The 25,230-nt window shown below is 37.7% G+C and overlaps 2 protein-coding genes across 3 annotated transcripts in view; one reads left to right on the top strand and one right to left on the bottom strand.

The window, feature by feature from the left end:
- LOC111061825 (ADP-ribose pyrophosphatase, mitochondrial) overlaps positions 1–2,396 on the bottom strand; it is a 7,007-nt gene extending 4,611 nt beyond the window's left edge. The window contains exon 1 of the mRNA XM_039433182.1: positions 2,175–2,396. Within this exon, the coding sequence (XP_039289116.1) occupies positions 2,175–2,285 (111 nt within the window). The 5' untranslated portion in view covers positions 2,286–2,396. The remainder of the gene's footprint in view (positions 1–2,174) is intronic.
- Positions 1,511–25,230, top strand: LOC111062665 (trimethyllysine dioxygenase, mitochondrial). 2 transcript variants are annotated; one of them, XM_039433178.1, is made up of 7 exons: positions 1,511–1,630; positions 3,548–3,641; positions 4,455–4,570; positions 7,423–7,622; positions 9,170–9,345; positions 10,824–11,045; positions 24,940–25,230. In XM_039433178.1, the coding sequence occupies exons 1-7, from the start codon at positions 1,564–1,566 to the stop codon at positions 25,211–25,213; spliced, it is 1,149 nt and encodes a 382-aa protein (XP_039289112.1). In that variant the 5' UTR covers positions 1,511–1,563; the 3' UTR covers positions 25,214–25,230. The 2 variants fall into 2 exon arrangements, with proteins under 2 accessions (XP_039289112.1, XP_039289113.1); XM_039433179.1 differs by lacking the exon at positions 1,511–1,630 and adding an exon at positions 1,838–2,035.

Raw genomic sequence — 25,230 nt, 5'->3', positions numbered from 1 at the left:
AAAATATAGATAGAAGATTTCTGATTTCGGATTTGGATTCAGCGACCCCAAATTCTTTAAAGCGTAAGTCCCATTTTTAAAAATACCCGAAAACAAGGGAGTTATAGCTGTTTTTAATATAGCTTTCCATTATCATATGATTATATAGTACGTACTAAGATAAATAATACTCCTGCCTCACAAAGTGACAGGCAAAGGTTTTAAGAAGTTTTTGAACACATGAGAAGTTTATACATAAACATTTTTAATTTTTAAAAGTTCTAGTTTTCCAAAAAATATTGAACTATGAAAAGATGAATCCAAATATGAAATCATAAATCATCTCCACTCATCACCCAATAAAATAGGAGGAAAAGGAATGTTGTACAGTAAAATTCACTGAATTTCAATTGTCATTCAACAATCCAATTTATCAGGTTCAAATCATTGAATATCACTTTAAATTCCCAGCAATTATTGACTATTTCTTTTTACAATCAGAAAAATCTATTATGAACATACAGAATAAACATTGTGCTGATCTGAATCGATCTATGGTAATAATAGGAATTGAAAGAATAGAAAATGTCATGGCATTCCAAGTAGTGATGTCTGTGTATTAGAACTGCTGAGTTGATAATGCATAGTGAAAAAAAGTCATGAATAGCTCAGACCAGCCTGGCCTGTGATGAACCGGTATAAACAATTCATAGAATTCTTAGGAACGGTAAAAAATCAATTTTACGAAAATCTATGTACATGTAACTAGATTTAGAAGATCAATACGATAATGTTCTCTATCACAATTTAATCATAGAAATGTTTAAGTGAAAACGTTGGGCGCAAACCTTCTGCCATGAGGAGACAAATAAATTTATGAAAAGCTTGATAGCTTGAATTCTCCAGTGATCTGATATTTGTTACACGTTTTTATTCTAAGACATAATATGCCTTAGACTAATTTTTAATGTTTCTTCAATCGGCAGGAGAACTTTGGTTTTTCAAAGTTATCTTACTCCCTTATTTTGGGGTATTTTCAGAAATCAAGATAAATAACCTACCAAATTTCCTACACGAATACAGTGTAAGTTGTATTATAATAGCTACAGTACTTACGTACTGTATAGTATAGTGCCTGTTCGTTTTTACCGTATAATTATATGATAATAGAAAGCTTTATTAAAAACAGCCATAACTTCCTTGTTTTCGGATATTTTCGAAAACGGGACTTACGCTTTAAAGAATTTGGGGTCGCTGAATCCAAATCCGAAATCAGAAATCTTCTATCTATATTTTTAAGGAAGTTAGACTTTGAGAAAAAGTGATGAGTCATCCTTTGAGCAAACGTCGGCGCGTAGTTGTTAGATCTTGCCTCTGCTTGCCTCGAGGGGAAAAGACGTGACAAAACGAGGTTCCTGGATAGGAGTCACCATGTGAAAGACACGATTTGACTCAATGTACTTCGACAAAAAAACGAGAACACTGTTCAGTGTTCAAGTTGCACGTCTCCTATCGTGTGAAAGAGGCCTATCAAGTATAACCGTTCTCTCTGTATCGTGTATCAAGATTCTTATAGAAAAAGGAATGAAAAACGAGAATGTGGAACTGCAATCTTCAAATTTTGATGGAAAAGGGAACGTCAACAAGCAAGGTAACATAACCTAAAATAAAATTACAGTAAATTTTGTTATTTTATAATATTAATAATTGAAAAGTATAATATAAAAAACCAATATAAAACTCAATATTTCTATTTAGGAATGCTAAAAAATTTAGTAATCAAGATATTGGCTAACTTTTTAATAGCTTTATAATGTAAAAATGAGTGCACCAACGAAAACGCAATTCAAGTAATTTCTATAAATAAATAATGGTGAGTGGTTTAAATTCAGTCACTTTATTTTTATTTAAAATACATAGTTCAAAGTTCAAAACTAGTGTTCATCATGACGTTGCTTTGAAATTGAATAGGAATTATTTCGTAATATTTTTGGTAGCTAAAAGCTGACAAATTTTCAGGTTCTGATGACTCACGAAAGTTTTAAAAAAATTAAACGTAAGCAGGTTGAAATCGCAATAACTTTGGACTTGAAGGAATGCTTTTCAAATTCTAAAAGTCTTCCTTAATGTATAATATAGATGTATATTATTAGCTTATTAGATGTATATTATTAAGTTTTTTCTACTTTGATTACCTGAGAAGATAATACCGTGTTGAACACTTGTTGAGAGATTGAAAGCGTTTCTCTGTAATATAGATTTGTTTTCAAAACCAATCTAGTATTAAATATTTTTAGCACTGTCATTGATTATTTTTACGCCGGAAGAATAATTCATGTATAAACTATTACTCTTGTAATCTAATGAATATTATGCTTAGCTAGAGCTGATTGAATAACATAACATAACCTTCTTCTGATAATAATTTTGAGGTTATGCTAGGTTATGCTCGTACTTGAAAAGCATAATATTATGAGTAAAGTTTTGTCATAGACTAAAATTGTGCATTACTGCCTGAGCAGTACGGTATGTTACTATTCAATTTATAAACTATAATTTGTAGCTGAATGATATGTTTTTCAAGTTTAATTCATCTCAAGCATTTTTGAACTTTGAAGTAACAATTTCTTACATGGAACCATTAGCCTTCATCTCAAACTTCTTAACTTATATCATTAAAATTTTATTTGATTTTTAGTTATGTCTATAATGAGTGTAAGAACCTCCAAGAATACGTCAAATAAGCCGTAGATACACTTTGAAATTTGCTTAATTTATTTCATTTCATAGTTAGCCTATTCACTAACCTTTTAAATAACTTACTTTACGGTACGGTACCCACTGATATTTCTTGGGCCATCTTGAACTGGGGACTATTTATGCAGAGAGTTAACTTAGTTGTTGATTCACCTTGGTAACTTTTCCATTTTAAGAATATCCTTCTTAGTAACAGTGCCAGCGTTGAGCAAAATGAGGAATTCATCTTATGCTATAGAAGAAACAATTTTAGAAATACTATAGATTTGATTAAAGTCAACTCTATGCTTATGTATTTTATTTGATTTCTAGCTATGTCCATAATGAGGGTAAGAACCTACAAGAACACGTCACATAAGCTGTAGGCACAATTTGACAAAGACACAACTTACACGAAGTGTAGCCTATGCTTTTTTGCAAATGTAAAATCTATAAATTGTTTATCCTGTGCTCATGTTTTATTGTGTACCTATGAATAGTTTCCAAATTTTCATGATGTAACTAATTAAAATTTTGAGTAGAAATCATTACAAAATTACATTCAAATGACGATAATATAAATTATATACCAGTAGGTACTGTAGTAACAACATGAATAATATAACCTATTGTTTTTAAGTTTTGTAAGAAATTTGTCCATTCTTGTTTCCAAAGCTAAACAATCAATCAATAGCTTAAACCCATGCGAATTAAAATTTTTAAAAAGCGGACTTCATAGTATAGAGAAGTGAATATGAATGTGGTGGTTAAAGAATGTTTTATTTTTTCAACCTAAATACGTTGAATAAACCCATTTCATATACTTTTTCAGATATCTTCAATTATGATGACTACTTGGAAATTATCACGGATGAGAATAATTCAACAGTAAAATTGAACTATTTTTGGCTCAGAGAAAATTGCAGGTACGGTACTGTATATAAGATTCAAAAAATGTTTTTAGGGCCTCATATAAGGCCCTACACCGTTAGTTTTCTTAATTTATCTCTTGAAAATTTACTGATAAGGAATACAGTACCTACGATCAATAAATTATATGTTCATACACATACAAGATGTTTCTTATTGAAAAAATAAGTATTAATTTTACTACCATTTTCACAAGTAGGCCTATAATTTCAATATTTCAACACACAAGTTACATATTCTCTATGTTCAAAATTTTTTCTGTAATAATAATTAATCAAAATTATTTATTTAAACTTTTTCATTATAGTAAATATAACTCATTCAATCTAAAATACTATAAAAATTATTGATCTTATTCTCCACTCCACACTCAGACTGTTTGCTTGTGGGGAACTTTCTTAATTTATAATTATATCTGCTGACGAGATTTACTTAATAAAGATTAAAATCTTTATTTAATAAAGAATTATCCTATTTCATTCAAATAATGTTTCATCATAGAATGTACATTAGCTAGTGCTTTCTCTGAGTCATCAGAAAATTTCACGTAATAGACTGTGATCAATGAATTTATAATATTTTAATGAATGTAGATTAATTAAATATCAATCATCAACGTTATACATTTGTGGGCCAATAGTTTATTATAGAGCTACGATTGAATTGTGAATCACCTTTGCATTTCAAATAGTTGTTTCTAAAAAAATGAATGGAAAAAAAACAAAACAAACTCATTGCTGATAATATTATCTTGCATGCTATTGTTATCATTAAATTTAAATGTTGAAATAGATTAATTTTCTTTTCAGGTGTGAAAAATGTTTCAACAATACAACAAACCAAAGACATTTGACTATCATAGATCTCCCGGATGAGGTGAAACCTGAGAGCTGCTCTTTCAACAATGGGAATCTCAGAATTGCTTGTAAGTACAATGTTTTGCAATTTGAATTACTTTGAAACTAAAACGATATCCACTGCACTGAATGGTTGAATAGAACATGTATATCAGTTCTACACAATGTCTTAAAAGTCAATAACCAAAGGGATATTATGCTTTAATTTCATTGAGTTTTATTCTATGAACAACCCCTCCAAGTTACAAAACGATCAATTTCACTTCTTTTTCTTAGCTTTTTAGTTATGTCGACATATCAATAAAATGCCCTTGGATTGTTACCTTAATACCTTCAGCTTCATCCATTACCCACAATTGCGGGATCGATGGCGTCAAAAAATCAAAACTGTAACAGTTCAGATGGCAGTGATCCAGCGCTCACGCTCTCTATAAAAATTCAAATCATCACCCATAAATTCGTTCACACTGTTGTATGCCCTTGCACACAGTAGCTTTTGGACGGTTCTCCTGAAGGCGGCCTCATCCAATTGCTTCACACTATTAGGCAGCTTGTTGTAGAATTTTAGGGCTGATATCCTGTAACTGGCCTGTGATCGGTGGAGGCGTCTCCTGGGGATATCCAACAGCTCACTGCGCCTGGTGTTGTGGCGGTGGATGTCACTACAGGCAGCTAGAGTATGCTGTATCTTCTTGACATACACCAAGCACAGGAAGATGTAATGGCTGAAGACCGTCAGCACACCAAGGCGAGCAAAGATGGGCTTGCAGTGAGCAAGATGATCGCTGCCTGTTATAATTCTTATAGCCCTCTTTTGCAGTCTCAGCACATCAGCAGTCCCCGCTGAATGACCCCACAGAAGCAAGCCATAGGTAATGTGGCAATGGAAGAGCGCGTGATACATCATTATCAGGTACTTCTCAGTCACCAGGCCCCTCATCTTGAGCAGCAGAAAGCAAATGCGGGAGAGTCGACTGGTTACTTGCTGTATATGACTGTACCAGCTGAGTTTGCTGTCCAAGACAAAACCCAGCAGCTTCACTGGATTCTGAGGGTCACGTGGCTCACGTGACAAGCTGCAGATGATCCTTTGGGTCTTGTCCTCATTCAGCTGGAATCGATTAGCCAGGAACCATGAAGTGGCAGATCGAAGATGCTCCGCAGATGCGTCCTCAGACATCATCCGCGAACATCAGAGAGGAACCGTGGTCGTCGAGGTCATTTATCATGACAAGGAACAGTGTAGGCCCCAGCACCGATCCCTGAGGAACACCAAACGTTACCGGAAGTGTCCGGGAGTCCGCACCACTGAGGAAGACAAGCTGAGTCCTTCCTGAAAGGTAAGAGCCCAAGATGGAGAGGGCAGAGTCTCTAAGACCATAAAAGCTCAACTTTCTAAGAAGAATGCCATGGTCCACGCAGTCAAAGGCTCGGCTCAGATCACAAAGAGCAAGAGCAAGAGACTCACCATCCTCGAAGGCAGCATCAATCCGCTCAGCCACATGGTCGACTGCACCCACTGTTGATCTCCCAACTCGGAAACCAAACTGCATGTTGGAGAACAGGCCATTCTCCTCGAAAAAAGCCTCCAGCTGAGGCTTTATCACTGCCTCAATCACCTTGCCAAAGACAGGACCTATGGAGATTGGCCTGAAGCTACGAAGGTTCTCACGATCACCCTTCTTGAAGACTGGGACAATTCTTGATGTTTTCATGAAATCAGGAAAATTTCCAGACCTCAAGCACTCATTGACAGATGCAGAGAGAGGAACTGCAATGGCATCAACGACCTCTCGAAGCATGCTCATAGACATGCCAAACACATCTGGACTTTTTTAGGGCTTGAAAGAGCGTATGATCTTCCTCAAGGCAGCTGGTGTGGTGGGGCAAAAAAATGAGAGATGCTCCTGTCCCGGCTGGATTCTTCCTTCCAACAGATCAATTGGATCAATGGCAGTATCAGGCAGGGAATCCACTATATCCTGAACCGAACCCACAAAGAAGCCATTAAAATCATCCGGGCTTGCAAAGTCGATCTTTTTCCGTGGCATGGATCTGTTTGTATTTATCACATCCCAGGCAGCTTTGCATTGGTTAGGTGCATCCTCAGCCTGTCGCTCAGTTGCCAACCTCTTAGCCAGCTCGATCCTCCTCTTGTAGAATTGTTGGTGGAATGAGAGAGGAAATAGTTTGGGCGCGTGCGCAATTCCGAAAATGTGAATGACATAGTAATGCATTACATGATTAAGGTCGTGAATTGTGATCTGTACCACTCCTGAAGTTCTACTGAGGTCGGTCGTCACTGTCTATGATACATTTGGGTATCTTGAATAACTCCTGTAAAATATACAAAAGCTTCAATCTAAGGGACCATGCAATTGCTACTTTAGTTGTTGAGCAGCAGTTGAAAATCATAAAATCGCCCAAAAATTGACCAAGTGGGAGCTAAGACGGATGGATAGATATTTTTCTACAAATAAGAATAGAAATATGAGTACCCTTTTTAGAATTATTTTGTCACGACTTGTTTCGGCTATCAACATATTAACCGAAACAAGTCGTGACGAAATAGTTTTAAAAAGGGTACTCAGATTTCTATTCTTATTTATATTCAAAAATAGTCCTAAAGAACAAAGACAATCTGGTGGCGAATCAACCTACGATATTTTTTTTATCCTTTGGCATATTCACATGTATAAGATAACGTTGAAAATTAGAACACCTACAGTCCTACGGCCAAATCAATCCAGGATAGGAAATACTTGTGTTCCATACCTCACCAACTTAGTTACATATGTTCGAGGTCCCTAAATTTGATAAAGAAACTATTTCAAAGTTGTAAGTGGAAGCAAGAAATTTTTAAAATCTAAATGAATAGAATAACAATAATACATTGTAAATTGTTTCCAATGGTTTCCAGGGAATGACAAGCATGACTCTGTATACTCATTGGATTGGATAATAAAATATTCTCAGCCAGAAATACTTCCAGATCCCATTCTATGGTCTGGCAAGCTGAGTGAAGCCACCACAATAGCCTGCAATGATTTGAATTCAGAAACTAAGGTGGCCGACCTCATACGATCGTTGATAGTATATGGCGTTGGATTTGTTAATGGTGTAAGTACTTTTCCACTTTACCTTCATACTCCTGCACAAGTCTCATGCTCGTGTGGGCGTAATCATCTTGAACGAATAATTCAAACAAAACTGATGCCCTCTAACATAATGGTATAATAGGCTTATAGAGTTTCCAATATAAGTAGACCCTTTCAAGACAATTTATTAAAATGTGTTGGTAATTATCTAAAAAACCAATATTCAAATAGTTATTTGTGCAACTAGTGCGCAAAGTGACAGTTTGCTGCACAGAAAGAAACGTTTACGCACGGGCCGTAGGCGAGGGCGGAATAATGGTTTCTTGAGTGCAGCAAACGAACTTTGTGCACGTATTTCACACTAAATTTTTCCTACAGTTACCATTAAATATGAGAAGTGGTTGATTATGGGTAAAATGATGGCTGAAATCCATCATGTTTGTCTGTATGATTTTGTTATTGATAACAACTTTCATTTATTTTAAACTTGATAATACAATTGAAAATTAATAATCCTTAATTTATTCAAATTAAAAATTAAATTAATCCAATTAATTTGAAAATGTTAATAATTTTGAGTAAATCCTAATATTTCTAAATAATTTTTCAACCAATCAATTTATGAATGAAATAATATTTTTTGAAATAATTAATAATATTCAAAATGTATAATTTAATGAGTTCTCATTTTTATTTATTTGAAAATCAGAAAAAATATAGATAGAACAAATTCGCATTCAAAATACACGCCAACAATGTCAACAGCTGATTGGGATGGCTGCAAGATAATACGCAAAGTATTAAGAGTACGCAAAGTATTGAGAGTACGCAAAGTAATATTTTGCGTACTAGAGCGGAAAAGTGATTCTTTGCGTTCTGTAATCAGTGCAGGAATGGTCACTTTTCAAGGTAACTGTAGGAAAAAAGAACATTTCTATTTTTTCAAGATTCAAGACCATTCTAGACCCTTCCAAACAATTTATTTAATTTTTTTGGTAATTATCTGAAAAACGAAATTAAAAAATATAATTATATTTTTCCAAGATTCAAGACCATTCAGGACCCTTTCAAGACCATTTATTTAAATTTGTTGGTAACTTTCTAAAAAAATGAAATTATAAAAATAACATTTCTATATCAGTTTATTGCTTATTTCTCAACAATTTCAATAATTATATGAATACACAATGGATAAATTATGTTACTTATATCCTTGAAACTTGACTGTATTTGAATGAACTTAGTTTATTATGTTAATAATTTCAACAAACACTATTCACTTGGGTGACGTGAATAATCTTTTCTTTGATCTGGTTAGTACTCTTGTTATCGAGTTTGGATTCAGATATAAATGTAAGATCATGCTATAAAATCAAAACTCATCAAATTCAACATTGTATTCTAATCATTGTCTTCGGCAACACGATCTATTTCCCAATGAAACATCCTATCGTAAATTGTGAGTTTCAATCTCAATACATGGAACTCCTATAGTAAGTTGAATTTGATCCTCTTGCAAAGTTGTTCATAGTAGACCTATTTATGATCAATTTTTCTATTTTTTTCTAGTTGGAACCAACCATTGAGGCCACTGAAAAAGTAGTGACGAGCATGTTTCCGGTTCAGAGGACTTTCTTTGGAGATATGTGGACAGTAGAAAAGTATTTGACATTTCTAGACACAGCTTATACTAATGAGTTCATTGGAGCCCACACCGATAACACCTACTTCAATGATGCTGCTGGGTGAGTACTGTACGATTGAATCATTCCATCTCTAAATATTATTTTATGAAATTGGTTTCTTCTATAATTAAAGCGAAAATAAAATACTTCAATCTCTATATATAAAAATGAATGTCTGTCTGTGTGTTTGTTTGTTCCCTGTAGACTCAAAAACTACTCGACAGAACGGCATGAAACTTTGAGAATATGTTGTGTGAATATTAGGGATGGTTTCTGACCAGAAATTTTAATAGGGGGGCTAATAATAATTATATATTAATCCATTTTACAGACCTATGCTTTCGAAATTGTCGGCCGAGCGCCTAACGTAGAACGGGAAGATCATCATGATTCAAGATCATGTTGTGATAATATGATTTAGCATATGAACTTACCAGCTGTAATAAACACGTCACTATGAGATAAAATTGTTTACTGGTATTAAAACGGGAATGTTAAGCACATAGGAAGTCCGTATTGAAATGTAAATAAGAATATTGACTGTCAGATAAATTTCATGATTCACCAAAAGTCATGTGTGACATGAGATACATTGACTTTTTGGCGGTACGAAGTTCGCCGGGTAAGCTAGTATAAAATAAAATAGAATACAGTTAATGTATATAAGTACTGATATAAACTAACGTTATTCCGGACATCTTTCTTACAAAAAGATTAGTTGAAAAACTAAACTAGATTCAAAAAAGCTGGACCTACAGTAACTTTTTCTTCCATGTGGAAGTATGAGGCTCAAGATTTTTGCTCAGACTATTGAATGCAATGCCATTTCTTTAGCTATTTATTTTTTAGAAGTGGACTAGCTTACAAAATTTGCTCATATTTTTTTCTCTCTTTCTCCTATCTTCCTCTCCCATTCTGCCCTTTTTCACTCCTCTTCACCCTTCATTCCTTACTTTTATACCCTCTCTACCAGAGAAACATGGGAAACCATAGTTGGCTAGGTATTTTTCCTCCTTTCTTTTCAGCACACCACACCATGAAGCATTTTTTTTGTATTTTTATTAGAAATTTGTATTTTGATAGTGTTTTTTTTTTGTAAAAACTTTCTACGGCTAGTAATGCCATTATCAAGACTTGAAAATTCTCTCAAGTACAAAAATCTTCATTGGAGTCCACACGGACAAAACACCTTCTTCAATGATGCTGCTGGGTGAGAACTGAATCAAATTGACAATGCCTCATCAAGACTTGATAATGGCATTAGTAGCCGAAACATGTGACGAAATAATTTAAAAAATCTACTCATATTTATATTCGAAATTAGCCCAAAAAAGACAAGGAATGCATGATATGATTGTTTTTACATTTATATGACGATTGAATTAACATCAATTCAATCTGGCTGACTGCTACTGCAGTCTCAACTTTGTAAATTGAAGATTTTAAAGTTTTCAATCGATACTCTTGACTGTTTTGAATTTTGTCATCTGTACGCTTATAATATCGTTCAACGTCGACTGTTCCATTTTTATTTTCAGACTTCAGATTTTCCATGTAATGAAATTCGATGGAGAAGGTGGCAAGACCTTACTGGTGGACGGCTTTCGCGCTGTGGCTGATGTTGAGAAAGTCAATCCAGATTACGTACAATGCCTGAGAAATGTCAAAGTGGAAAGTTATTACTCTGACGATACAAGATTCATTACAAATGTTGACTCCATATTGAAGTATTCTCCAAACAATAGGCTGAACCAAATAAGGTAAACTCTAATTCAACCGACTTTTTTCCATATACTCTGATTAACCTTTACCACAGAATAGGTACAGAATGGAAACTGTCATTTAAACGCCTATCCAACCAATGCTTTTTACATGGCGCAAATACTAGACACGTCACGTGACCTTCAGGAAGCTCCAATCCTGGTCTTCTGATTGGCTCATGGCAGTGAACGAGATCAATTGATCCGGATCATTAAAGTGATCCGAACCTCCCATCAATACTATTACAATGCGGAGCTTCCTAACAAGATGGCGGATTTTTGCGCCAGGGTACTAGCCAACCAATGCTTTTTACATGGCGCAAATACTGGACACGTCACGTGACCTTAGGAAGTTCCAATCCTGGTCTTTTGATTGGCTCATGGCAGTGAACGAGATCAATTGATCCGGATCATTAAAGTGATCCGAACCTCCCATCAATACTATTACAATGCGGAGCTTCCTAACAAGATGGCGGATTTTTGCGCCAGGGTAATAGCCAAGTTTCCATACTGTGCCTTTACTTTTTGTGTTTTAACAAATACTTTACAACAATAAATACTTGTTGACTTTCTTTTGAAATAGGGGAAATATTCAAACGTATTTTATCTAAACGTTATATTTTCCTCCACCTCCTGTCTAAAGTGCTAAAGTGCTCACTTTACTCCCTGGAACATAATACTTAAGTGTCACTTTTTCGCTCTTGGTAATAAAAAACAGGAAAACTCCCTAGAGCGTAAAAGTAACTCCATTTAAATAACATGGGAAGCATCTCTATTTTAAAAATGTTATTTAAATTTGAAATAGGTTAGAAGGTCTAAGCTCAGATGAGGAAGCATATACAGTAGTCATTAAACCAACTAAATTCAATACCTCAACCAGACATTTGATCAATATTTATGAAATTTATGTTTGTATGCTAAAATTATTACAAACTTCATATCACTATAGTAAAAAAATGTATACATTTTTTTATTCCATGTTATTCAAAATATCAGCCAACGAATATTCCTCATTAACTAATCAAATTTGAAACGGGAACTTCATCATAGTTGTAGTTGTGGCGGCCATTGTTGTTACAACTTTTGCCGACAGCTGATAGCGCATAGCGCTGTCGGCGGAGAACTGTGATTACAAGCCTATTTACTTTTTAGATTATGCCTTTTAATAAATGCCCAACTATTTACTTTTTAGATTATGTTGGAACACAGTAGTATAAAAAGGCCGGTTCTGGGACACAAGTGCCCCAGAACCGGCCTTTATCTCAAGGTCATCCAGGTCAACCACCCTAACCTCAAGGTCATCCAGGTCAACCACCCTAACCTCAAGGTCATCCAGGTCAACCACCCTAACCTCAAGGTCATCCAGGTCAACCACCCTAACCTCAAGGTCATCCAGGTCAACCACCCTAACTCAAGGTCATCTAGGTCAACCACACCCACCACAAGGTCATCTAGGTCAACCACCCCAACCTCAAGGTCATCTAGGTCAACCACACCTACCTCAAGGTCATCAAGGTCAACCACCCTAACCTCAAGGTCATCCAGGTCAACCAACTTAACCTCAAGGTCATCCAGGTCAACCACCCTAACCTCAAGGTCAAAAAAAAAAAGTTAAAAAAAAATAAAATAAAAAAAAATTAAAAAAAAAAATTAAAAAAAAAATTAAAAAAAAAAATTAAAAAAAAAAATTGAAAAAAAAAAAATTAAAAAAAATTAAAAAAATTGAAAAAAAAAAAAATTAAAAACACATAAAATTGGGAAAAAAAGGGAAAAAGGGGAAAAAAATTCCCTCCAGATCCTGAACTGGGGTATAAAAGGAGTTGTTCTACAAGGAGTGGGACATTGTGTCTTTGACAGTCGTGTCCCAATACGTATGTGTGTACCACCAGTACGTGTGTGTGTGTGATTTTAGTATATCGGTTTTGGATTACTTCCATCTTTATCAACATCAAGAGTAAGTACCAGTGCATTTTATAGTTCTATATATATATTTATATTATATTCATGATTCAACAATTAAGTCGAAAAGAGTAGAATTTTGAAGTAGATGGTTTGAGACTGACAATTAAATTCTAAAATGACAAGTTTAATTATGAATTAGGTTCCAATACATAGAGTAAATGATATAGTCAAAAATGACTATTATAATTATGAATTAGGTTCCAATACATACAAGTTAAGAGTTTAATTGTGAATTAGGTTCTTTGAGTTGGTGGTTGTAATCCATCCTAACCTAAAAAACGTATAATCACAAAGTAGATCCTAGACCTCCATTCACATGGTTGTAATTCATCCTAACCTAAAAACCGTATAATCACAAAGTAGATCCTAGACCCCCATTCACACTCCCCCATCCCCACCCATCCCCATAAGTAGATCCTAAACCTCCATTCACATGGTTGTAATTCATCCTAACCTAAAAACCGTATAATCACAAAGTAGATCCTAGACTCCCATTCACATCCCCCCATCACCACCCCACCCCACCATATAGCTCCGGACCATCATCCCTAGAACATAAACACCTATGAACCTCCATCCCCGACCCACGATCCTAGATACTGATTCACCACCTTCATCCTCCACATCCGTTGATTTATATATAGAGTTGAATACTGCATACCATACTAATACAATATTGTTTTGCATTGTTCCAGATGAGCAAAGCTGTACGATGTCAGCAAACAGCAAACTCTGTGGACGAGTTTGTTGTCCTGGAGGAGGCATTCAAATCCTGACTCACGACTCTATACTACAATAATGCATACAAGGATGAGCCTGCCAAAGATTTCCACACCTTTCTAAGCAGTCTGAAGGATAAAATTGTTCACATCATCAGTCAACAACTGCAGACACATGGAGCAATGAAGTTCAATCTAGTATTGGAGGCAACATATTTCCGCAGCACCCTTGATAAGACCTTCTTCGATCAAGAAGAGTTCCAGAATGTTGCCTTCAAAACTCCAAACTACAGCATCTTCAGTATCATCAATCTTCCAGACATCATCAACCAAGCGTGCATGACCCTACTGGATGAGGAGTCGAAATTTGAAGGAAATTCCAGTGGATGGAGTCTGCTTATCATCGATGGATTGCTTATCAGGATTAGCAAATATATTCCACTGCGTGGATCATCCTACATTAGTCTTCCACCTTTTCTATCAGCACGAAAGGCAATCATCAATCCTATAAACAAGGACCAGCAATGTTTCAAATGGGCTATCCTCGCCAAACATGTACAAGGCAGTAATCCTGAACGAGTCAACAACCGATACCATCAATTGGAAGAGAGATACAACTTTTCAGGCATTGGATTTCCCACTACCATCAGTCAAATCGATATATTTGAGAAAGATAATCCGGAGGTATCAGTTAATATTTATGGTGTGGATGAGAAGAACGTTATATTTCCAAGAAGAGTTGGAAATGCAATGAAGGCAGATCACTTTGATCTTCTCCTCCTCTGTGAGAGTAGGGATGATGATGAAAACAACACCCTTGAGGATGATAATGAATATAAATCAAATAGCCACTACTGCTATATTAAAAATTTTGAAAGACTTGTGGGATCCCAACTCACAAAACATCAGCATAAAATTATCATCTGCAGACGATGTTTCACCCATTACACCCAGAACAGAGATGGAGAACGCAGGATGGCTGAGCATGAGGAGTATTGTGCTAGCAATAATACAGCAAGAATCATCATGCCACAGGTTGGAAAAGATGGTAAACCTCCAACCTTGAAGTTTGAGAAACATGTGCAAAAGTATAGAGTACCTGTTGTAGCATACACTGATTTTGAGTGCATCCTGGAGAAACCTGATGAAGACAATGAACAATGGATTGGCGAAGCTACCAAAGTTATCCAGTATCATCGGGCAATGAGTTACTGCTTATACTTTGTGCGGGACCCATATTTGGAAGATTCCTGGCTGACAATCACTAACCTAATCCCTCATGAGCCGATTGTCTACAGGGGCCCTGATGCCGCCGAACATTTCATGAAGACCCTCACCATGTATGCAAAAGATTTAGATGAGGCAATTGACTGCAGGAATATCAAATTGCTCCCACTAACCAAAAGAGAGAAAGAACGACATAATGCAGGATGAGGAGGAAGAGATGATTGACTCTCAAGAAATTCCCAAGGTTCAGGCAGCTAGCAGTACTACAACAGCTAAACGGCTACATTCCTCATCACATGATGAGCTCATTGATAAAGTCAATGAGTCAGGAAGCAGTATTATCCCTGCTAAACGATCACGTCCCTTATCAAATGATGAGCTTGCTGATATGATCAATGACTATCAAATAGATGGTGATGCATCTCAGTATAGCATACTGAGAAAATTGCTTGAAAAGTGACGTCATACCTTTTGCCAGGAAGTGTCAACAAATCCACTATGCATACAATCTGTGCACATGTCTTCACCATACATTCGCATCACAAGACTTTTTGGAAGCGGTCATCATCAGTTGAGGTCTGTGCACGATGCTGTAAAGACGCCGCCCATCACCCCACCACCGCCGCCAGTCAGCCCACCATCGTCACCAGTCGCCCCACCATCACCACCAGTCAGCCCACCATCGTCACCAGTCGCCCCACCACCGCCGCCAGCCATCCAACCACCGCCACCAGTCGCTCCACCACCGCCGCCAGTCGCCTCACCACCACCGCCAGTCGCCCTCCACCGCCGCCAGTCAGCCCACCACCTCACCACCACATCATCAGTTGAGGTCTGTGCACAGTGCTGTGAAGAACTAGCATCAGCTGCAACTAGAACTCCAGCTACTACTCCAGCTAGTACTCCTGCTGTTACCACTACCACTGCCAACATCTGCCTGCAGTGGAGCGAGCAGATATGTGTGAGTGTGGAGACTGTCTACTAGTAACCAGCAACCAATGGATTGTACAACCATTTCTGAAGTTTGGAGATAAGGACCTACCAGAACCGTTTGGAACAGCTCAAAACTTTCTTGAGACACTAAAATCCATCTTTCATGATGCCGAAGTGTCAAGCTATACCGACCTATGCGAGGGAGCAGCCATCTTGAAATTCTCATTCAGCAGAGGATTCTGTGAAATAAGTGATAGATTGGGTGAATTATATCACTGGATAGTTCTCGATATATTGGACTGAATCTATTGAATTGTAATGTAAATAATCGTATTATTCATATGAATGCTCAGTTTATATATATTATGTTATGTATCAATAAAAGAGAGAGTGTGTTATTTCAAGAGAAATATGTTGTACATCTTATTCCATACACCCTTCAACTTCTAGAGTAAGCACTCTTAGACATTTAAGGTATAGTAAATACAATAGGAAGCATCCTTCTATGAAAAAACGGGATTGTGTAGGATATTTCCTTATGGATAAGCCGACTTTATCGTTAGGAGACAATATGTATATTTCCAATGAGAAAAGTATATAAATAATAAGTTTGCGAGTAAAGCTGTTTATGGTTTCTTGTTCTAAAAATTGCTCCACTTCTTGACCACATATCCTTTCCATTCAATGATTAGGAAAAACATCCTATTATCTCATTCACACAAAACAATGTTTCCTCTATACCTTCCACTCTAATAAAAATAAAAGCAGGATATATGTGGTGTGAATCATTTCCCGCGAACTCTATTCTTAGTCCAGGTATGAATTTGTTCTATTATGAAGTGTTTATTCCTTTCACTCTTATCAAAATTGAAACAGGATATGCGGTGCAAATTATCTAGTTCTACACTTCGCTAACAGCAATCTACTGCTACATTACTGTTACAACTCACGCATTGAATGCGAAAAGCTTAATTGAGAGATCCATACATAGTAAAACATTATTGGAAATGCCAATTTTGTATAAAATTAGAGCTCTATATGATTTCATTATAATAACTACCGATTGCATTAATTTGATGCTGGGGTGATAGAATGAGAAAAGTAGAAATTCAAGTTGTAATATAACTTGAAAGATATTGACTAAAGTGGAATTGTCTGTCATATCAGCTCCATTCTTGAATGAAAATCGTCGGCCTTATACTTAAATGAAATTGAATAATCCAATATTAACTTAATATACTCACTGTTCTCTGTACGGCTTCTGAAATTATTAAAATGGAATAGAAGTTACCAAGTACCTTTTTTATATTCTCCCATTCATCGATTCTGATAGAAATTGCCAGATCATGAACCCGAAATTCAGATTCATCCCAGTTCTGAATTGAAACAAAACCATTTATTCTAATAAATTTATAAATTTCAATTCATAACATCATATAATATCATAACTCACTAATACTTTACTTTGTTAGCACTATATGACTATCCATAAATGTTTCCAAGAGAAATTTACTATAGGAGTTGATAGTGCAGGATGTGCCTTGTACTCTTAACTATTGTTCCTACAATATACCTGTTTGATTGCAATAATGAGCAATTCTAGCCTTCTTCTAACTCCTATACTATGTATACTCTAACAACCATGTCCAAGCTCATTGCAGCTTGCTGTAAGTGAACAGTGACTGAACAGTGACTGATCAATAACTGATCAGTTACTGATCAGACTGATCAGTGACTGTTCAGTGACTGAACAGTGACTGAACAGTGACTGAACAGTGACTGAACAGTGACTGAACAATGACTGATCAGTAACTGAACAGTGACTGATCAGTAACTGAACAGTGATGATCAGTGACTGAACAGTAACTGAACAGTGACTGAACAGTGACTGATCAGTAACTGAACAGTGACTGAACAGTAATTGAACAGTTGAACAGTGACTGATCAGTAACTGAACAGTAATTGAACTGACTGACTGACCACTGAGTGGACGACTCAATTATACCATACAGACATGTGACAGGAGGAGTGAGGGTCATTGAAAATATGTCATGTCTGAACATGGAGTGGGAGTCGTTGAAAATATCTATCTTCAATACCATTTTGATCTTTAGAGCAGCATGGCCATGTTGATCTAGAGTCTTCATGGACATCTTGATCTAGTAGGTCTACCATGGACATATTGATCTGGAGTGATAGGTCTCCATGACCATGTAGAGTGATTGGTCCTGCATGACCATCTTGAGCTAGAGTCCTTAATGCTGGTGGCCATTGGTCATGTGACAGAGGGAGTTGGAGTGGGGTCGCCTAAAGTAAAGTAAGGTGATTTTCTACCTATATGAATTAATGAAACTCTCAATCAATGGTTAACATATAAAATGAGGTTTATTTCATACATGTTTACATCATTACATGAGAGTAGTTTTAGACAGTGGATCAGTCAATGAGGGTTTATTTCTTTATTATCATATTACAATGGTTATACATTCAATATTAACTGATTGGTGTGATGAGGGCTACTACAAAGTTGAAGCCGTCTTGGCCTCGGCCGGTGGGATGATTGGTGGTGGTGGTGGGCTGACTGGCGGCGGTGGAGGGCGACTGGCGGTGGTGGTGGGGCGACTGGTGGCGATAGTGGGGCGACTGGCGGCGATAGTGGGGCGACTCTTGGCGATCGTGGGACGACTGGTGGCGATGGTGGGACGACTGGCGGCGGTGGAGGGCGACTGGCGGTGGTGGTGAGGCGACTGGCGGCGGTGGTGGAGCGACTGGCGGCGGTGGTTGGATGGCTGGCGGCGGTGGTGGGGCGACTGGTGACGATGGTGGGCTGACTGGTGGTGATGGTGGGGCGACTGGTGACGATGGTGGGCTGACTGGCGGCGGTGGTGGGGTGATGGGCGGCGTCTTTACAGCATGGTGCACAGACCTCAACTGATGATGACCGCTTCCAAAAAGTCTTGTGATGCGAATGTATGGTGAAGACATGTGCACAGATTGTATGCATAGTGGATTTGTTGACACTTCCTGGCATGAGGTATGACGTCACTTTTCAAGCAATTTTCTCAGTATGCTATACTGAGATGCATCACCATCTATTTTATAGTCATTGATCATATCAGCAAGCTCATCATTTGATAAGGGACGTGATCGTTTAGCAGGGATAATACTGCTTCCTGACTCATTGACTTTATCAATGAGCTCATCATGTGATGAGGAATGTAGCCGTTTAGCTGTTGTAGTACTGCTAGCTGCCTGAACCTTGGGAATTTCTTGAGAGTCAATCATCTCTTCCTCCTCATCCTCCTCCTCCTCCTCATCCTCATCCTCCTCATCAATGTGTGCTAGAGTGGGGATCTTGTAATGTCCATGTGCAAGAGTTGTAATTCCATCATCTAGAATATACCTCTTCTCATCAGCTTTGCTCAATGCCTTCTTTCTCATGACTTGGGTCATGATCTGATGTTTCCTAGTACCAAACATCACTTGTTCTCTATAGATATCCTCATCACCATATAGACAATCTAGATAGTCTTGGAAGCCTATGTAACGTTCAGCATCTGGATGCATTTTGAGAGTTCTCGCCCAAGTATTGGTCTCCTCACTTCTTTAGCTTTCTTTATCAATCCACTTGTCAGCTGATTTGGATCACTATTGTAACACCTACAGGCATATAGCTTCGATCGTAAGCCTACATACTCAAGTGGCGCTCGGCCAGCATATTCATCTTTAAACTTACCAAGCACCATTTTGTTTGCATCTGAATAGCATGGGTGGTCTGGAGGGTACTCTGAGGTGTCAAAGGTATCTTTCAGTTGTTGGTTGTTGATGATGTCGTTGTATAGGTTCTCAGTTTTCACGATGTAGAATAAGCTGTCAGTATCCTGATAAAGCAGTTGTAGGTTCTCTTTGTACGTAGGTTTCATCACATCATAGTGGAACTGGTACATAAGGGTTTTGCTGATGTCCAACACTGTCAAACCAATGTAGATAGGTTTGTTCAGCTCCACTTTCTCTTTATGCAGCGTAACAGCACAGATATTCTCGCCAAAGATGATGCGGTCCTTGTACACTGGTTGAGCAATCAGTTTCTTCAATCGATTCTCGTCATTCACTAGCTCCATACTCATCCTTTTTCGCACATTCTCCATTGTCTTACCAAATACAGCGTTGTTCATAAGTTTGAAAAAGTTCTTTTCAAACTTATTCTTCGACTGCTGTCGAAGTCTGGTGTTCAGCATGATGTAGGGTGCTAGGAAGTCCTCCTGCTCAAACCGCACACCTCGATGAACTTTAGTGATTTTCAATCCATGCTGTACTGCTTGCTTGAGGGTGCAGTAATGACATACATATCGTTCGCGGTTGCTTAGAGCTGTCATGAGTCGTACATGATTGGATTTAAGAGTTTTTTTGTTCTCTGCCAGGAATGGGAAGTCGTTATGCTCATCATGCAATTCAGAAGGGTACTCAATGTCCACCTCCAAGATGTAGCCAATCTTTTGAACATCTCCAACACCCTCAATACCTCTGCTCACCCCCTCCAACTCATCTTTCTCCATCCACTGGAATTTCCGGCATGGAAGTGGTTGGCACATTGCCCAGTCATACAGGTTGTTCGCATCTGTGTACAGGAGATATGATGTAGGCTTCTCGGGGTCAATAGGCGCTCCTGTGTAGGCATTGTTGGCTACAGCATGACGGTGTATACAATTTGTTATTCCTCCTCTGATACCTCGCTCGATAAACATGTACATGTCATAGTCAGTAAGGAGCTCAAGCTTGACTTTAGTATATTTCAGCATGACATCGAAGGAAAAGCCTGGAGATGTAAAGTAGTGAGCACAATCCAAATCATAAGTCTTCATGCATACATCGCGGAAGCTCTCAAAGACATCAGCCAACAGGAGAACATCTGTTTTCAAGTATAGGTCGCTGTATTCTCCCAGAGTTCTACAACTGAATTGGTTCCACACAGTTTGAGCATGTTCATAATCATCACTGCTAACACTCCTATCAACCAGCTTGCTGAAAAATGCCTCTTTGGGTGGTAGCAATGTTTCTTCGAGTCTCTGCCATGAATCGCAGTAGTCGTATGGAAACACTCCTTTCCTTGAGACAAGGCTCAATTTGTTTCCAAACACTTTGGCAGTATGTGGTAGCACTTTGGACAAGTCTTCCTGATTCGATGCTGATTTGACTAGGTTGGTGACCAGATTGTCTAAACTATCAGGTGTAAACCTAAATGTATCGATGAATCAAAGGTGCATTTTTGGAGATATTTGTTTGGTGAATGATATATACTTTTCCGATGAGTTTGGAATGACAGACAGCCGATCCTTATCTCTACCCAGCTCTGGAATAATGAGGTGTGTATCATAGTTTGAAGAGTTGTGGAGAAACACTGGTATGAATGATTGTCGCTCTCGCTGCAGGTTGCATTTCCGGCATAATGCATTCTGGTAGATACCAGTTATATGACAATGGTCATACACCTTATCTTTATTGAACCGTTCATTGCAGGCCTCACAGAAATCAGCTGCATTATGTCGTTCTTTCTCTCTTTTGGTTAGTGGGAGCAATTTGATATTCCTGCAGTCAATTGCCTCATCTAAATCTTTTGCATACATGGTGAGGGTCTTCATGAAATGTTCGGCGGCATCAGGGCCCCTGTAGACAATTGGCTCATGAGGGATTAGGTTAGTGATTGTCAGCCAGGAATCTTCCAAATATGGGTCCCGCACAAAGTATAAGCAGTAACTCATTGCCCGATGATACTGGATAACTTTGGTAGCTTCGCCAATCCATTGTTCATTGTCTTCATCAGGTTTCTCCAGGATGCACTCAAAATCAGTGTATGCTACAACAGGTACTCTATACTTTTGCACATGTTTCTCAAACTTCAAGATTGGAGGTTTACCATCTTTTCCAACCTGTGGCATGATGATTCTTGCTGTATTATTGCTAGCACAATACTCCTCATGCTCAGCCATCCTGCGTTCTCCATCTCTGTTCTGGGTGTAATGGGTGAAACATCGTCTGCAGATGATAATTTTATGCTGATGTTTTGTGAGTTGGGATCCCACAAGTCTTTCAAAATTTTTAATATAGCAGTAGTGGCTATTTGATTTATATTCATTATCATCCTCAAGGGTGTTGTTTTCATCATCATCCCCACTCTCACAGAGGAGGAGAAGATCAAAGTGATCTGCCTTCATTGCATTTCCAACTCTTCTTGGAAATATAATGTTCTTCTCATCCACACCATAAATATTAACTGATACCTCCGGATTATCTTTCTCAAATATATCGATTTGACTGATGGTAGTGGGAAATCCAATGCCTGAAAAGTTGTATCTCTCTTCCAATTGATGGTATCGGTTGTTGACTCGTTCAGGATTACTGCCTTGTACATGTTTGGCGAGGATAGCCCATTTGAAACATTGCTGGTCCTTGTTTATAGGATTGATGATTGCCTTTCGTGCTGATAGAAAAGGTGGAAGACTGATGTAGGATGATCCACGCAGTGGAATATATTTGCTAATCCTGATAAGCAATCCATCGATGATAAGCAGACTCCATCCACTGGAATTTCCTTCAAATTTTGACTCCTCATCCAGTAGGGTCATGCACACTTGGTTGATGATGTCTGGAAGATTGATGATACTGAAGATGCTGTAGTTTGGAGTTTTGAAGGCAACATTCTGGAACTCTTCTTGATCGAAGAAGGTCTTATCAAGGGTGCTGCGGAAATATGTTGCCTCCAATACTAGATTAAACTTCATTGCTCCATGTGTCTGCAGTTGTTGACTGATGATGTGAACAATTTTATCCTTCAGACTGCTTAGAAAGGTGTGGAAATCTTTGGCAGGCTCATCATGTATGCATTATTGTAGTATAGAGTCGTGAGTCAGGATTTGAATGCCTCCTCCAGGACAACAAACTCGTCCACAGAGTTTGCTGTTTGCTGACATTGTACAGCTTTGCTCATCTGGAACAATGCAAAACAATATTGTATTAGTATGGTATGCAGTATTCAACTCTATATATAAATCAACGGATGTGGAGGATGAAGGTGGTGAATCAGTATCTAGGATCGTGGGTCGGGGATGGAGGTTCATAGGTGTTTATGTTCTAGGGATGATGGTCCGGAGCTATATGGTGGGGTGGGGTGGTGATGGGGGGATGTGAATGGGAGTCTAGGATCTACTTTGTGATTATACGGTTTTTAGGTTAGGATGAATTACAACCATGTGAATGGAGGTCTAGGATCTACTTATGGGGATGGGTGGGGATGGGGGAGTGTGAATGGGGGTCTAGGATCTACTTTGTGATTATACGGTTTTTAGGTTAGGATGAATTACAACCATGTGAATGGAGGTCTAGGATCTACTTTGTGATTATACGTTTTTTAGGTTAGGATGGATTACAACCACCAACTCAAAGAACCTAATTCACAATTAAACTCTTAACTTGTATGTATTGGAACCTAATTCATAATTATAATAGTCATTTTTGACTATATCATTTACTCTATGTATTGGAACCTAATTCATAATTAAACTTGTCATTTTAGAATTTAATTGTCAGTCTCAAACCATCTACTTCAAAATTCTACTCTTTTGGACTTAATTGTTGAATCATGAATATAATATAAATATATATATAGAACTATAAAATGCACTGGTACTTACTCTTGATGTTGATAAAGATGGAAGTAATCCAAAACCGATATACTAAAATCACACACACACACATGTACTGGTGGTACACACATACCTATTGGGACACGACTGTCAAAGACACAATGTCCCACTCCTTGTAGAACAACTCCTTTTATACCCCAGTTCAGGATCTGGAGGGAATTTTTTTTTCCTTTTTCCCTTTTTTTCCCAATTTTATGTGTTTTTAATTTTATTTTTTTTTTAATTTTTTTTTTTCAATTTTTTTTTTTAAATTTTTTTTTAATTTTTTTTTTGACCTTGAGGTTAGGGTGGTTGACCTGGATGACCTTGAGGTTAAGGTGGTTGACCTGGATGACCTTGAGGTTAGGTTGGTTGACCTTGATGACCTTGAGGTAGGTGTGGTTGACCTAGATGACCTTGAGTTTGGGGTGGTTGACCTAGATGACCTTGTGGTGGGTGTGGTTGACCTAGATGACCTTGAGGTTAGGGTGGTTGATCTGGATGACCTTGAGGTTAGGGTGGTTGACCTGGATGACCTTGAGGTTAGGGTGGTTGACCTGGATGACCTAGAGGTTAGGGTGGTTGACCTGGATGACCTTGAGATAAAGGCCGGTTCTAGGGCACTTGTGCCCCAGAACCGGCCTTTTTATACTACTAAACACATTGTTTGGTCACGTACGTTTTTAAAAATTATTTTATTTGCAGTTTTTATAAAAATGTAGGTGGAGGAAAAATGTTGTGTATATCACGAGTGAAAAATGTTTTTTCTCCCTCAGGAAAATAGTTTCCCTCGGCTTCGCCTCAGGCTCCAAACTTTTCCCTCAGGGAGAAAAAACAGTACTTCCCACTCTAGATATACAAATAGCCAACTATTTATCAAGCAAGAAATTATATTTTTCAATAATTCCATAATGAATTTTCATAATAAAATAATAGTTTTATTATTAATTTATCTCAATTTAAAATTGCTTATTTTTTTCTGATTTGTATATTCAGATAGATGATTTAGTGTATAAATTGAAATGGACATAACCTACATAATATTTGGACAATTTAAGACAAAATTAGGAAATTGAAGAAGTTTTGAGCAATAGCCTGTTTTTATTTTCTGACTACTGTATTGTTTACTCTATCCAATAAATAAATAATTAAGATGAAATATTTTGTGTAATTAATTATGAATTCTACATATTTAAAAGACGATGTGGCAACAGAGCCAAGCGAGAAAGAGATAGCGCTATCAGCTTTGTTGAATGATAGCAATACCATTGCTAATCAAACACTGCCATTATATCGTGGACCTCACTATAATAGGATGATTTGTAGGTGTAGTGCATTTTGTACTAAGTTGAAGTGAATTGATTCGATTTGCAGGTACAATCTGTACGACAGGAGCCCTCGAATGGTGGCCTTGCCAGCCGAACAGCAAGGCCTGTTCTACAGTGCACTGCGCTGCCTGGCTGGATGCATTGGCCGAGGAGAGGGAGAGTGGTGGCTGAGACTGCAACCGGGCACGGCCGTCTTCATCAACAATTGGCGGGTCATGCACGGGCGGGCAAGCTATCAAGGCAGCCGTGTCCTCGGCGGCTGCTATGTGTCCATGGCTGACTTCCTCAGCAAAGCCCGCATGCTCAAAGTTATTGTTTGAATAAAAAGTTGCAATCA

The sequence above is a fragment of the Nilaparvata lugens genome, chromosome 7 (assembly GCF_014356525.2).
Source record: "Nilaparvata lugens isolate BPH chromosome 7, ASM1435652v1, whole genome shotgun sequence".
Lineage (NCBI taxonomy): Eukaryota > Metazoa > Arthropoda > Insecta > Hemiptera > Delphacidae > Nilaparvata > Nilaparvata lugens.
The sequence above is the reverse complement of the archived record's forward strand: the minus strand, read 5'-3'. Positions and strand labels throughout refer to the sequence as shown.

Excerpts from the sequence above, each read along its gene's own strand:
- LOC111062665 (XM_039433178.1), top strand. The coding sequence starts at position 1,564 with ATGAAAAACGAGAATGTGGAACTGCAATCTTCAAATTTTGATGGAAAA. Across the intron at positions 1,631-3,547 it reads AGGGAACGTCAACAAGCAAG|ATATCTTCAATTATGATGAC; the intron begins GTAACATAACCT and ends ATACTTTTTCAG. Across the intron at positions 4,571-7,422 it reads TGGGAATCTCAGAATTGCTT|GGAATGACAAGCATGACTCT; the intron begins GTAAGTACAATG and ends AATGGTTTCCAG.